Source organism: Uranotaenia lowii, chromosome 1 (assembly GCF_029784155.1).
Source record: "Uranotaenia lowii strain MFRU-FL chromosome 1, ASM2978415v1, whole genome shotgun sequence".
In the NCBI taxonomy this organism is placed as follows: domain Eukaryota; kingdom Metazoa; phylum Arthropoda; class Insecta; order Diptera; family Culicidae; genus Uranotaenia; species Uranotaenia lowii.
In genome coordinates this window covers 91624117-91639730 of record NC_073691.1, presented here as the reverse complement: position 1 = coordinate 91639730, position 15614 = coordinate 91624117, and the positions used below count along the sequence as shown (strand labels likewise).

At 36.7% G+C, this 15614-nt stretch overlaps 1 protein-coding gene across 2 annotated transcripts in view; it reads right to left on the bottom strand.

Moving 5' to 3' along the window:
• Positions 1 to 548: 548 nt before the first annotated feature.
• Positions 549 to 15614, bottom strand: part of LOC129739985 (acetylcholine receptor subunit alpha-like) — a 706505-nt gene continuing 691439 nt past the window's right edge. The window contains exon 10 of one of the 2 annotated variants that reach the window (XM_055731563.1): positions 549 to 4154. In XM_055731563.1, the coding sequence (XP_055587538.1) occupies positions 3954 to 4154 (201 nt within the window). In that variant the 3' untranslated portion in view covers positions 549 to 3953. The remainder of the gene's footprint in view (positions 4155 to 15614) is intronic. The other variant, XM_055731562.1, reaches the window with a different exon arrangement.

Here is a 15614-nt window from a genome sequence, read left to right as displayed (position 1 = left end):
GGCAAAAAATCACACAAGCAGCGCTCACAAGTGCTGTTTTGATTGCTGAACCAATTCTATCGATGCGTGCTACTTGTTCAGGTACATCAGATGGTTGCTACTTATTGTTTTTTTCGCATGTTATCCATCCGGTGCCTTACTTTTTCGCCAAGTGCCTCGTGTTGAATCGTGTTGTTATTTGTTTTCCCATTTCCCCCTTCTTTTAGCCATTTGATTTTGTTATCTTATTTTGATCGCCGCTGGGATATATTCTTATCTAAGTTTGTGGCATATCGGCGAATTGAAAATCTAATTAGAGAGCAATTAAGACAGATATGAAAATTGATAGGTGGAAAGGTCAAAGCTAGAGCGCTTTGGGTAGAAGAAACGAATAGATGGTGAAACTGTGAGCTAGGGCATTGTTTCTTATCGACAGCATGACTGCTTGTGTGATTCTTTACCCAGCACCTGCTGGCTGTTTGTAGTAAGTGACGAAGAAGCCACATTGCTACCCACAACCAGTTCGACCCATCTGAGCTGGTTGTGGGTAGCAATGTGGCTTCTTCGTCACTTACTACAAACAGCCAGCAGGTGCTGGGTAAAGAATCACACAAGCAGTCATGCTGTCGATAAGAAACAATGCCCTAGCTCACAGTTTCACCATCTATTCGTTTCTTCTACCCAAAGCGCTCTAGCTTTGACCTTTCCACCTATCAATTTTCATATCTGTCTTAATTGCTCTCTAATTAGATTTTCAATTCGCCGATATGCCACAAACTTAGATAAGAAAACATTTTATGGGAAGGAAACTCATTATTGGATAATTCATCCCAGAAACGAGAAAATTAAAAAAAAAAAACACATTGCAGTAGGGAAGTGAGAATCGAATTCACAACACCATTTTTATATTGCTTGCCAATCCGATATCTTAACCAGTGTACTATCTCAGCAGATGGAGGACGAGGAATATTTGTCCTAGGCTTTCTGCCACCGATCAATCACAAAAAAAGTGCCGAAAGAGGACAATCTGACAAAAGTGCCATAACTTCGATAAAACTAAAAATTTTGAGTAATTTTGAAAGTCAAGATTAAGAGAAAAGATATCATCATAAAAAAAGTCTTGATTTTGAAAACAGGTTGTTCATAGTAGCCATTCTAGAAGGCGCACGTCGCGTCAAAAATTAAAATCGATGCACTTCTTCATTTAACGATATCTTCAAAACCACTGAACATATTATCACAAAAATTCCACATGTAAACATTAAGTCACTAGGAGGCTTCACTTAAATTTTCATCAATAGTTATGCACAAAACAAAGTGTTGCATTCTTTTCGTATACACTCCTTACAACATCAACACTGTGTTCATATAAGCTTCTATCATTTTAAACGCAAATCAGAGCATATTTTTTTGCTTTAGATATTCTTGGGATTTTTTCAAACCCCAGTAGTTTTTCATCGCCCTCACTTATATTCTAAGAAATGTTACAGGTAGTGCCTAACTCCAGGGGCTAAACTACTCGAAGACATTCAAGATTTTTTTTTACTTCTAGTTCAACTTAAAAGAAAGTTTTTTTGAGTTCTACATTATTTCCCACAATCTTGGAGGATCCTAAACACGTTTATAGACATGTCCCAATTAACCCCAAAATAAGTTAATGTTTTGTTAAAATACGTATGACGCCTTTCGAAGTAGTTTGAATTTATTTTCTTTCTTTTGCCACCAAAATCATGTTGAAAGAATTCTTCACAGTTAACCTACTATCACTTCCTATTTATTGACCCTTATTCAATCAAAGATTTAGACTTTGCAAATATGTTTTAGTTTCAGAGATACAACGCATTCAAATAATCAATGAAATTCTACAATTTTAAAAAATGGGAATAAATCTTTTTTAACATAACTGTAGAAAGTCTTCGAGTAGTTGATATTGAAGATTTTAATCATTTGAACAACTTTGTCGAAGACAGCAAAACGCTTTGATTTATGCTTCAAAAATGTCTAAGAATTGAGTTTGTCTGAAAACTTCTTTCAAATTTTGTTTAAATTCTTGTATTTTACAAAATTGGGAAAAAATAAACAAAAATACCTTAATTTTTTCTTCAGAGGTCAAAATTTCTCGTGGACTTGGGGAGAGTTGATCATTGAATTAAAACTTTTATTTTGGGAAAGTTCTTTGTACCTCGGGAAAATGTGAATTTTGTTGCTTTGTGTAGTAAATGTTCAAATCTTTGGGTAATCGCTGATTGAAGGAAGTTCCGATGAAATAATCAACTGAAGCTCGGGACACTTTATTACTTCTGAAATGTGGAATGAATGTCTCGCGCAGATTTATCACAGATCCTAATAAGTATGTGTATAGAAACCAGACCTTCCGATTAAAATGATAAGTAAGAGTTGAGCGTTTAGCCTTCTAAGTTCGGTACCCGAAGTTCAGATTTCCTGATTTTTGTTACCTAACTGTTAACTAGATAGGAACCTCATTAACTAACTTTAAGAATGTCGAAGAAATCATTAGGAATTCAAAAGAAAATTCCAGAGCCCGCCGTAGCCTCCAATCTCTCAGGACTGGGGTTTTGGGTACAAAAACTTGCGCACTTCCTTGACTACTTCGGTGATGCCAATCTAACGTAGAATGGTTCAAAAGATAGTCGCAATTCAGGCGTTTGAATAAAGAATTTTTTCATGAAAGATTTGGAACTTCAGAGACTAAGAAAATGATAATTTCTGTTGAAAAGATTTCTATGCGATTTCTATCTAAAACGAATCATAAAACGATGTTTATTTACTACGTCCGACGTTTCGGCATGTTTATTTTGTCTTTTATCAAGGAACCTGGCGAGTTGGAAAATAATAAATGGTGTCATTTTGAATGGATTGAAATCAGTTTAAGCTTGATTAAAAACATCCAACGTTTTCGTAATCGGTTACAACCAAAACCAGGAACCCCCGTTTGGAGATTTTTTTTCCGGTTCCCTTCCTAGGATAAGTGAAGTTTTTTTTCGTTTATGTATGCATGTGTGTGTAAGATTTGGATGAATGTGTGTCGTTGTGAACTGATTTAAAGGTTTGTGAGTGGTACAACAATGTAACTTTTCCCTAAGTTTTTTCTTTCTTACTAGCTCTATTTCGTCCCATTTCCGGCAATGGCACAACGGCGTGGGTGAATGAAAAAGAAACCTAACAATAAACGAACACTGTAGTTTGGTTTTGCTTTTAAAGTTACCCTTTCCCACCTTCAAATGGAGAAGTTGATCTCCCAATTAGTCATTCGAAAAAATCTCTACCAGTACAAGTTTTAAAACGTTAATAAAATTTTAAACAGTTCTGCTTCTCAGTTCTCTTTCTTCTCGCGCAATAAACAATGGAAAACAAAACACTCGTGTGCGATTTAGTATTCTCTTCCGTTTGTTGTCTTATTTAGTAGACGTACACTCTCGTCGTTTGCTTCAGTTTGTTGCTTTTTATCTTTTCAAAATCGTTTTTTTCTTTCTTATAAACCACTTGAGATGAATTAAAGAAGAAAATGCTTTATAAACTTGTTTTCTTCCTTCGGCTTTCTCCTGCTGTCCTTAGCCACGTGGCTATGTTGAAGAATTTTTTTTTTGTTCTCCTAGATTTGTGTTTCTACGTTGCTAGATTTTCGTTCGTCCGATTCCTTTTGATAAAAACGTCTATTATCCACTGGGAATTTAAATCTTGTTCCTACTAGAAAGCGACCACACAAAAAAAGCACGTCAGCCCGCTTTCTGGAGGCGTTTCCTGTTTCCTCCGACCTACCAGGGAAGGGTGGGTTGGGGCGGAAAGGCCAATGAATAGACCGGCGGCGGCTCCATCGTTTTGCCGGTATGTTCTGCTCAATTGTCCGCCCGTGCCTTACAACGGCGACACAGAATCGTGGCGGCCTCTCTTCTAAATGGTTGTGGTTCCAAGAATAAAAACAACAATATCCCTATAGGAATTCCTCTCCAGACTTATAGCACCGGTTTTGCGATGTAGGGCTTGGCCGTCGTTGTCGCAATCTCCGACATCTTGATATCGATCGGCACCCGGGTGTCGTAGAGCGTGGGCGCCTGCAGGATAATTCCGGCCGTACCGAAGACGACCGCAATCGTGAAGATCCACAGGAACAACCGATCCAGCACCATGGCCACAAATTTCCAGTCTTCCTTTACCTGTGGGAGAAGAACAAATAGCAATCAATGAGGATCTGTGCCCATTGGGGGAAATGCTGTTAAATTGTGATAAATTTGAAAATAATCTTAGACATTGTTAAGGGTTCAAGAGTTGAGAAAGTTGTTTTTCTCTTACATTCAGAAAATAGCGCCTTAAAGTATACAATGATACTAGGGTTGAGACATAGTTTTGGAATTTTCTTTTTCTGACATTTATAAATTGTGAAATGAGAAAAAAACATGACCCAAATAGTCGAATGACATTCTTTTTTGAATTTTCCCTTGATTTTTTCCAAGGACTAGGGCTCCCGGAATCAAGTCTACCTTAACTTAAAAAATATCGCTATTTTTTTACTCTCACAAAAATGCTTCTAGTGCATCTACGGGTTCATGTATCGTTCCAACTTTTGGAGTATATAAACTAGATATTACACGCTGTCAGAAAATGCAAAAGACGACGTGGGATTGGGATCAAGTATCCCCATTCTCTCTTATATATTGTACATTGAAGTTGTTGTGATTACATAAAAAAATATTTTTTAAAATTTATTTTCAGCTCATGAATTCAATAGTAACCCTTGTACTGCTAAATGAAGAACTAACTGAAAAATTGAGCTGAAAACAAGAGTCGATCTTATTCGTTATGGATGTTATTGAAAAAGGAGAAGTTCGAATTCACCTTCGACTGAAAATTTAAAGACTGAAAACTGTTGTAATATTGAAATAATGAACGCAAATTTGTATCGGAAAACTGATATCGTAATCATATTTATTTATGTCAAGTGATGTTAAAAGGTCAGGTTACAATAGTGATTGATATTGTTATCTGTGATTAATATTGATAATTGGATTATCCATCCGCCATATTGGCAACACTTCCCTATTGGTCTCCGTAGTATTCAACTGGCAACAATTCCAGTGAACACTACGATTTCACTCTTCATCGATTCTTGAAACAATAGCGAATTGACGTTCTCACTTGAGACTCTCTGTTGTTGTTTATATTCGCCACGCGGCTCGTCAGTACTGTAGAATCCCCGCGGTATAAACAGTCGATCGTCGTCGGTTCGTCGCGAGTGAGTTTCAACAAAAACATTTCGCCAATTCGATTGAAGCTTGGAAGAAATTATCCTACACAAAAAATTGGACAAACAGCAACCCCTTCAACGGAAGGAATAGTGCCAAATGGTACGTATTCTTTGTACCGATTGGAAAGATCGCGTTTTCGTACAAAAGGTAGAAAATATTTAAATTTATTTTCTTTAGGAACAAAATCAATGTGGACATCTGGAAGTTGACATTTAGATTGTTAGTTCATTGGTGTTCTTCCAAAACGTCATTCTGCGCTTCGTATTTTCGAATAAAACCCATAACGCAATTGAGTCATTTAATATGTTTCCGTTTAAAATATCTGAATCTGATTCTGTATCTAAAAGCTGACAGCTTAATCTGAATTTGGAATCCGAATCTGAAAGCAGAAATCTAAGTTGGAAATCTGAAAGCTGAAATTTGGCTTAGAAATCTGAATTTGGAATCTTAATGTGAAGTCTGAATCGGAATGCTGAAATTTGAATGATTTGAATATATGATGTGCTTATTTTCTCAATTTGATGTAAAACCTTTATTCTTCTAACACCGTTCAAGACAATTAGATATAGTAGATGTAGTTGCATTACTATCTATTACTACTAAGTTTATTTTTAACCATTACAGGTATAGAACTAGTTCTGAATAACAGGAAATGGCTGGACGAATAATGGAAGCGTTCTCCTACTAAGAGGAAATTTCTGGTAACGACGCAACAAAATTATTTTCTAAAAACAGTGTCAAATAAGCGGACCACCGTCATTCGGGAATTATTCATAATTATTTTCGCAACCTTAGCCTCCATGTTGCGGCCGAGTCGAAAAAGTACACCAAACCGCCTCTAAACCGACTGTGTTGTCAGATTAAATCATTGACTGTGTAACAAATTGAAGTCTCATGGAAAGAACTGCAGGGATTTTTTCTTATATTAAGGAAGACATGATAAAATGTCTGCCTCTCATCAACAATTTAATACGCATGAAAAAAAAAGCCCAAAATCAATTTCAGAACGCTGCCGCACTTAATCGCTTTTGGAGGACAGATGGTGAGTAAAATTCGAAAAAAATTTGATATGAAAAATAATTGATTCTCAACTTTGCGGTACTTGAAATATTAAATTACAGTACATTCGAATGGTCTCTTCCACTGATTTAGCAACCATTCAAATAACAATACAAAGTGGCCATTCAGCTGCTCACATTTTTATTTATCTTTACAGATTATCGAAATGTTAGCTGTGATTAAACTTGGACATAACAAACATGCTAACCTGAATAACGTTTATTTTTTTGTATGAGTAAATCCACTGCGACCAATTTATTTGAACCCAATCACGTCGTACCTCTATCATTAATCGAGATGTCTGTTGTAGACGAAATCAAGACATAATTCCAGTTTGGGATGGTGTTTCTTACCACCTTACTGGCCTTCATCTTCCAAATATCATCGGGCGTTAAGATTCGCTTACCAACAACTTTAAGTCGATCTGTCATAGAATATCCACAGGCGCACATTAAGTGCTCTGCAGTGTCTACTTCAGTTTTACAGAACCGGCACATATCATTACTGATTTTGCTAATAATGTTTGTAGTTAGTAAGGTTTTGCTTTTTAAACCTACTACCTTTAGCCGTGTCGAAGATGGTATAAACGGGTTTCATCCTGCATTTTATCTCTTGTTGTAAATTTGAATGCTTCAACTCAAGTTTCTAATGTAACGATTTCGTATTTAACTCTGTTATGTCGTTAACGTTAAGATGCAAGTCAACAAAAAAAAAAATCTAACCGAATGCTAACCATTTTCGTTTATATGATATTATTTGATTTTGAACTTTTTCTTTACCTTGTTTTTTTGGATTTTAATAAATTATTGAAAAAGTTTTCTTCAATCTACTAATTTAATTCTTAGATTCCAAAACAAGTTTGATATTCAACTCTTAACTATATCGCATTATTCAAACAAATATTCTGTTGTATCCTTCCACCGCAAAAAATATCGGTTATTCTTGATTCGCAGCTAACGTTCAACAGCCAAAGGTTACTTCTAGGGCTTCCCAGAGATCTCCGAAAAGCAGAGGCATTGGATGCTGTTCTGGAAGAGGCCCCACGTTACACTACTTTTGATCCGGAATTTCAGAAAAAAAAATTAAAGATGAAAGTTTGAAAGTTATTTGTTCTTCTGTGAAATAAATGATATTTATCATAAGAGGAATGTTTTTTATTGTAAGATGAGAAAACTCCATTGGATCAGATTAATAAAATAAAATCCAATAGGATTTTTTTACCTAAATTCAGTGGTTTTAAAATTTACATAATTTTTATACACGTTGCATAATTTTACAGGCATGTAATATTTAACTCGCTCTGAACATTTGTGATGTTTGTTTTTATTTACATCAATTACATCATATGTGATGTAATCTTGCAGATTTTTTTCGTAGTGTGTCCACCAACCCAGTAAGCGCGACCTCTCAGAAATCGCAAAGCATGCAAACAATTTAGAGTTGAGTCACCGAACTTAGGATAAAACGGTTAATTTCGGCGACACTTCAAGAATGCAACTATGTTCTCATTCGGTTTGTCCTGCCCAGATACCTAGAGGCAACGAATACGAATGCGTACATGCGAAATCAGTTCGAATCGTACACTCGTACAGTGTGCTCGCCTTTTATCCCCGTGTTTATTTTATATGTGTGCTTTTAATCGTAGCAAACGACTTATCAGGCAGGCAAACACGCGTCTTGAAGGGAAACATACGATTCGGATTGTGTTCGTGTGTTTCTCTGGAAGGCGTGTCTTAGATTATTTCGTGGCACTTACTCAAGGCACGCGTATGGTGTGTTCCTCTCTACCGATTAGATGATGCAAAATCGCAAGAGAGATCGATACGATCCCTCTATCGATTTGAGTTACCGCTCTGCCGATTCATGTTTACTGGGAATTAGACATCATCCGACACCTTATTCGTTCCTATTGGAAGAATGCAAGAGATCGCAAGATTTTCTCTCATAGCCTTCATATCGTTGCCAGTAGGGTTGCCAGCATTTTTTTCAAAAATCAGTGAACTGGTGAAATAAAAATCAGGCTACGATAAAGTAACGGAAATTTCGCTAAAAGTGATGACCTTTTTTTTAGCTTGTATTCCAAATCAGACGGATCTGAACCCATAACCTGCTGAGAAATGAGTTTTCAGACGCAGGTTTTTGTTGGAATTGAGCTACCGTTTATTTGATTCCCTCCGTCAAGTCCGTGTATGAACACATAACGATTCCAATCTGGTCGCTTATTTATTCTAGCTGATTCCCAAACTCCGAATCAGTCCTTAATTGCTATCAGTTTCTGAGATATCTTCTCAATATAAATTGCCAACATTGCTGGGTAACTCAAAATCACATGCTGTGTTAGCTTAGTTTATCGTGTATGATGACAACATGACAACAACGATTCACGCATTAGCTGACCTTAATGGTTTTGACACTTCACAGTTCCTGTTTTGATTCCTTATTTTTTAATTCTAACTAACATATCCGACAAAATTCACCTGAATTTCAATATATTACACAGAATTACTCGTAGAACTACTGACAATGCTCGGAATTTTGAAAAAACTTTACGATAATTTGGATCTGAAACTGATGTTTTGACAATTTCTGAGAATCATTTTCCTGGAAACAACTCGGATGATGAAACTTCTGAAAGCGAAGATGAGGAATTCGTTGAATGTGTTTTAGGGAACGAGCAACAATTATGAGCTGCTGCGCTCATACCTAAAATCTTATAGCAAGTTTTGTTTGCAACAAGGCTTTGAATAACAATAAGTTCAAAACCGCTTAAAGAAGGGCGATGAGCATAGCCTAGGCTTTATTGAATACCCAAATCCGCACCAGTGTGTTACAGTTACAATTATACTTGATTCATTATTGTTCATGAATCAATTCGGAAACATACATGTCTAAAGAAAAATTCCAAAATAAAAAACCGTCAAATCAAAAAGTACAAAAAAATTCCACTCTGTAGCTCGGGTTAAGAAGCGGAGGAAGCACCCTGTATCTGACATCCTAAAAAGAAAAAATAATGACAACCAGACTGACATTGGAGACACGCCAGAAAGAAAGGGGGAAGTCATATTCGGTGGGAGTGCGCGATCGGTTGTTGACGCGGCGTCGGTTTTCTGGTAGCCAATACGAGCACTTTCCGGTCAATTCGACCGAGGGAATTGGAGTCGGTTCATCGACAGCGTGGCGTCGGTCAACGTGTGACCAAAATTAGTCCATTATTTCCCGGCTGAATTACCGTGCTTCTTCCGGCCAATTCGTTGTTGGTGTGGCGTCGGTCCACGTGTGGATTCGGGCATCATTACGGACCCAATCTTGCCGAGCTCTTTCCGGTGTATTCAAAGTCCGCGTGGCGTTGGATCGCCTGTGGCCAATTCAGGCATCATTTCCCGGCCCAATTGTTCAAGTTTTTTCGGTCTGTTCGAAACAGCGTGCCGTCGGATTACGGGTGGTCCATAAGGGCATTATTTTCCGGCCAAATTTGTCGAGTGCTCTCCGGTCTATCCGAGTAGTCGGTCTACGTTATTGGAGGTGTACGGCCATTGATCGAACCACCAAGAGAAGACTACTGATTGCTCAGTTTTTCATTGTTATCTCCAACATACGTGTGGCCAATTTGGACATCATCTTCCCGAGTGTTTTCCGGTTAATGCACAGGCCGAGTTCCGGCCCGTTTGACGAGCAGATTCCAGCCAGTTGGCAGATAATCCCCAGACAGCTCCGATAAATTCGACGACCGTCTTCCGGCCCGCTCTCCGAGCATTTTACGGTGTATTTGTATCCGTTCTTGGCCAAGGTTGTCGGAAGCAGCAGAATCCGGATGTTCGATTCCCGGTCACCTGTTCGCCCAGTAGATCATCGCGTCAAGTCAACCAACCAAGCTGACGAAAACTTCAGGGAAGACCGTGGGCTTCATCACAGCCAGCCGGCAGAACCGGAAAGTGTCTTCGGTTGCGACATTTCGGACGGTGATGACACGGTATGCTACAGGATCGTCGACGAGAGCGTACCAGCGAAGCGGTTTCGTGGGTGAGTAACCAAACATTTGGCCAAGCCACCACATTCAAATCGTCTGAACAGCAACAAATTGATTTGACGATAATATAAGACATAGACATGTAAATTTAAAAATCTGCGTCCTTATTCGAAGCTAATTTCATCATTAGTTGATCGATCATCTGAGCTAGCCTGGCCAGGAGGCATAAACACTATAAATCTTCTCCTCGAGCCAATTTTTCTTGTACAAGTGTCCTCCGCTATTATCGTAAAGGAACTAAAACGCAAATTCGTAACCCCGGATGCTACGCTATGGTAAGCAATGTTCGACTCTTTGGTAGTGCTGCAATAGCTTTTAGTCTCAGAAAAATCAGGCGTTCTACGAGTTATAGGCTTGCTGCTTTTTTGGGAATTTAACACCACGGTCATTCTTTCCAACGGAGAATACTTTCTACCACACGTATCTAAAAAGAGCAATTCTTTTTTTTTGTTCCGATTATAGTCGTTTTAACATCTGTATGTCATTCGCGACTTATATCAACGATGCAGTTGGCGGACAGTCATTGAAAAACTTATCCGGCACAACTGTGACCGATGTTTACTCTTGGGCTCGAACTCACGGACATCGGCTCAGAAAGCAGCTGACTTGCCAACTGAGCTTTATTGCAAGCATTCTAAGGGAAATTGGAGTTTTTCATTTGAGTTAGTAAATAATCTGAATAAACACGGGCAAAATCCTGTAAGTTTTAAAAAATATCTGGGCATCCCGGCCAGATTTGGCTAATCTCAAATTTTTTGTTTGAGTTATGGGCGAGCCTGGATATATCAAGAAAATCTGGAATAAACGATATTCAAAGTATGATCTCGGTAGGCTGTGACCGTCGATGACAGAAGTGTTTTTTTTTTCAGCGGAAAAATTTTGATGTGTTTTCGAACCTTAATTTTAAAAGTTTGTTAGTGAGTAGTAAAAATGAAATACAAGAACGGAAAAACATTTCAAGACAGGGGAGAGCTGGAAATTCGTACAGCTCCGTATGCTATTTGTCGACGTCCCGTGAATTCTCGCGTTTGAAAGGGTTTTAACAATATTTCCGCGTAAGGATTAGCACAACCCACCTCCGGAGAAACCCAAATTTCTTATCGATCAATACGTCGATCTGAAAAGAAGAGCTCTCGATATTAAGATAAGTATTATGTTTCTTTTTTTAGTTTTGTTTTCTTTGTTTAATGCTGGCAACAAAACTGAAACTAGAAGCTTAAAAGAAAACTATTCTTCTGAATGCGTCTTGTTGGTGCATTACTCAATGGGATAAGCTACAGATTCGATAATTTAATGGACGACAGGGAATGCCAATAAGCAGCTTCATTCCACACACAATTTCAGTTGCATTGGCTTAAAAAATTTCATTCATTGAAAGCCGACTCTATCAGATGTTCAAGGATGTAGAAAAAGAGCTGACAAAATTAAGCACTGATATCAAAGGGAAAAAGCACTGCAATTCTAATAATCTATACTTCTACAGTGAATTATTAGATTTTCCAGACGATAAAGCGGAAAATATTCAAGAAAAAAAACTAGAAAACTCATGGTATCTTGGCTTGAAGAGAGTTACACGGACAACATCTTTCCCTTAACTTTTGGGAATGAAGAAGTATTAGTGAAACCTTTTATTAAATAAAACACTATGCCATCGAATGCAGCCGTAGAACGAATGTTTGTTGCAGTACCTTCGGTTTAAGTATAACGTACAAAATCTTGTACAACTCAAAGAAAGATTATTGATCAATCAGGTGCTTTCAGAAATCCTTGATCGAAGTGTTTTTCGATAAAAAAAAATCGATTGACAGTTAGGTTTAAGAGTTGCCACCATTCTGGATTGATGTTTTGAAAAAAAACGTAGGTAGGAGAAATAAAATATAACCCCCGTCTAAAGGTGGGGTTGGAAAACATCGAAAACATTTGGAAGCACAATATTCACTTTTCATAGAAGTTGAAATGTCTCAATAAAAACAGTAAAACAGTTTTATCAAAAATTATATGAAATTATAGCAGTGAAGCAGTGTTAATATATTTCAAAATAAAGCAAAAAAAGTGGTTGGAGTGTGTGAAAACTTAAATTTTTTTTTTTTTTCTTAATGGCCCGCCACACTCCCCCACACCAAAAAACTCAACTGAGTCCCCTGGTAATGGACACTTCAGTTCTCAACATGTCTGGCAGCAAAAGTTTACAAATAAACGCGAGCAAAAAATTTAAGCATGTTGAGAACACAAAATATATTTAATGCGAGGAAATGTATATTATGATTAAAGGATTATTGTAGAGAAGGGATCTCAGTGGAAAAAGGTTTCCTTTTAAGAGATCCTTCTTGCTTACTTAGTAAAATTAACAAATAACAGAAAAAAAATATTTTTTAAGAACATTACACTACTGCTTAATCATTAAAGTTCAAAAGTTTTAAATTACAAATTAAAATGAGAAATACAAATTAAAAATATTACAAAAAAAAACTGGCATGATGATTGGTTGTTATAGGTTCAGCGTTTCCTTAAGATGTTGTATTAGTTTCGTTTTAAACATGTTACGGTTTTGAGAATTTTTTATTTCTTGCGGTAAAGAATTATATTTAGTAGGTCCGGTAAAAGATATTCTACGCTGACCAAAGGCCGAGCAAGATCTACTGCATTGTAAATAGTTTGATTGTCGGGTATTGTGGGTGCGCGGTACTACAGTGAATTTCAAATTACGAGAGGTATCAGTGGAACGAAGATTATCGAACACAAAAATCATTGTTTGCAAATCACAAAGCTGAGTTAAAGGCAATATATTGTGCAACGTGTCTGAGTATAGTGCTGATGTCGGATAAAGCAAAGGCAAATTTAAAATAGTTTTCAGGCATCTGTTTTGTAAGGTCTGAAGCCGAGATAAAGACGATATAGAGGCCCTGCCCCACACAGCTATCAAATAATTTAGATGGGAATGTATGAGCGCATAGTAAAGCTTGAAAAGAACATGACGTGGTACAAATTGTTTAATTTTCCACAGAACTCCACAAAACGAGGACACTTTCCTTTGAATATGAGTAATATGGTTATTCCAAGAAAGCGATTCATCCAAAAGTATGCCTAAATACTTAAACTCATTTACTTTTTCAATGGTACTCCTTCCAACCAATGGATCATTGTGTGGAGGTACAATTTTTCGTGCTGAGTGGAACATCACATATTTAGTTTTCGAAAAGTTCAATGACAAAAGGTTGCTGTTGAAATATTGAAGTAGCAATTTGAGGTCTTCCTCCATATTCCTTATTATTGTGTTAGGATTTTTGTCAGGGTAAAAAAGTGCAGTATCGTCGGCAAATAGACGAGGAGTACCATGTAAGGGAAGCTTGCTTAGGTCGTTGATATATATCAGGAAAAGTAATGGTCCAATATTACTTCCCTGTGGAACCCCTATTTCAACTTTTTCAAGTGCACTGCTGGTGTTATCAATCGACACGAATTGCTTTCGATTTGATAAGTAGCTTCGAATTAAGTCATTGGCTACACCTCGTATACCATAGTACTCTAGTTTGGTCAGGAGTATTTTATGATCTAAAGTGTCAAACGCCTTTTTTAAGTCCAGAAACAGACCACCAATGATATTCTTGGAATCAATATTTTCGATAATTGAGTCAACTAATTCGCATATTGCAATCAAAGTGCTGGACCCAGATTTAAAACCATATTGTCTACAATAAAGTATATTATTGTCATTGAGGAATTTATTCAACCTCACTGTTAATAGCTTTTCAAAAATTTTGTTAAAAACACTCAAAGTAGATATCGGTCGATAATTATTAACGTTGGCAGAATCTCCTGACTTAAAAACTGGTATGACCTTCGCGGTTTTCAAACAATCGGGATATTCTCCATTTTCTATTATGATATTGAAGCATTGTGAGAGTATATTTCCAAAAAACTCAATGTTGGATTTGAGAAGTGCTGTAGGTATCTTATCAGATCCACAACTTTTCTTATTTTTTAATTCCATAATAATATTTTTAACTTCATTTGGATTGGTAGGGTACAAAAATATTGAGTTGGAGTTTCGTTCCATATAGGAAAAAGTGTTGAAGGAAGAGTTCTTAGGAATCTCTCTAGCTAGTTCTTTTCCAACATTTGTAAAGTGATTATTGAAACTTCGACAAATTCCAGGATTGTCTTCAATACGTATATTATTTACTTCCAGACAAAGTGAAGTTTTCATCTTAGATCTACCTAAAATATTGTTGATGTGCTTCCAAAGCTTCGAGTTAGGAGTACTATTCAAGATGGAGGAGTAGTAGTTTTGTTTACATTTTCTTTTACACATTTTAACTTTGTTGGAAACATGAGCGAGCATATCTTTTAGATGGGAGTTACCAGAATCACGTTTCAGGCGTTTAAGATAATTATTTTTAATTTTTATTAAGGTCCAAAGATCAAAAGTCATCCATGGACAGCTATTCTCTTTGAGGCTGGCACATTTTACAACTTTTTTAGAACAAGTTTCAAGCAAAGAGTTGTAGGTTGAAATGATATTTTGTAAACAGAGATCAGCATCTTCAACAGCAACAATAGTCTGCAAGTAGTTTCGGAATAGTTCGCTAAGTTTTCTGTGATCAATTAAATACTTTTCTAAAAAGATTTTGTTTTTGTCAGCCAAAAGTTTGAAGGTAGTTATAACCTGCAAGTGGTCACTGGCATCCGTATAAATTGTGTCATTTTTCAATCTTTGAAGATCAGAAATCTTACAAATCACATGATCCAAAATGTTTTGACTTTTGGGCCTGGTTACAAAAGTATTTGAGCATTCAAATCCAAAAGACTCGAGCAAAGTTTTATATTTCACAGTGCTGTTATTATTCTTCAGGTTCACTGGAACATTTATATCACCTACAATAAAACACGAATGTTTGTCAGGTACAGATGACAATAACATTTCTAAATTATCACAAAAATCGTTGAATGGGAATGAAGGTGGCCTGTATATACCGTGTACATCTATAAATTGCCCATTTATAAAGAGCTCTGTACTGATAGTGTGAAGGCCACCATGATTTATATTGTTTTTAATTTTAAATTTTAAGTTTTTGTTTATGTACATTGCAAGACCACCGTGTGGCTGGTTCCGGCAAGAGAAAATTGAATTGAAACCCGGAATATTATAAAGTGAAGAATTTTGGTCGACAATCCACGTTTCACAAATCACAATTACATCGATTTCAGTCTTTATATGTTCAATAGTTTGTAAAATCATATCAAATTTTTCTAAGTTATTCATACTACAGATATTCCATTGAAAA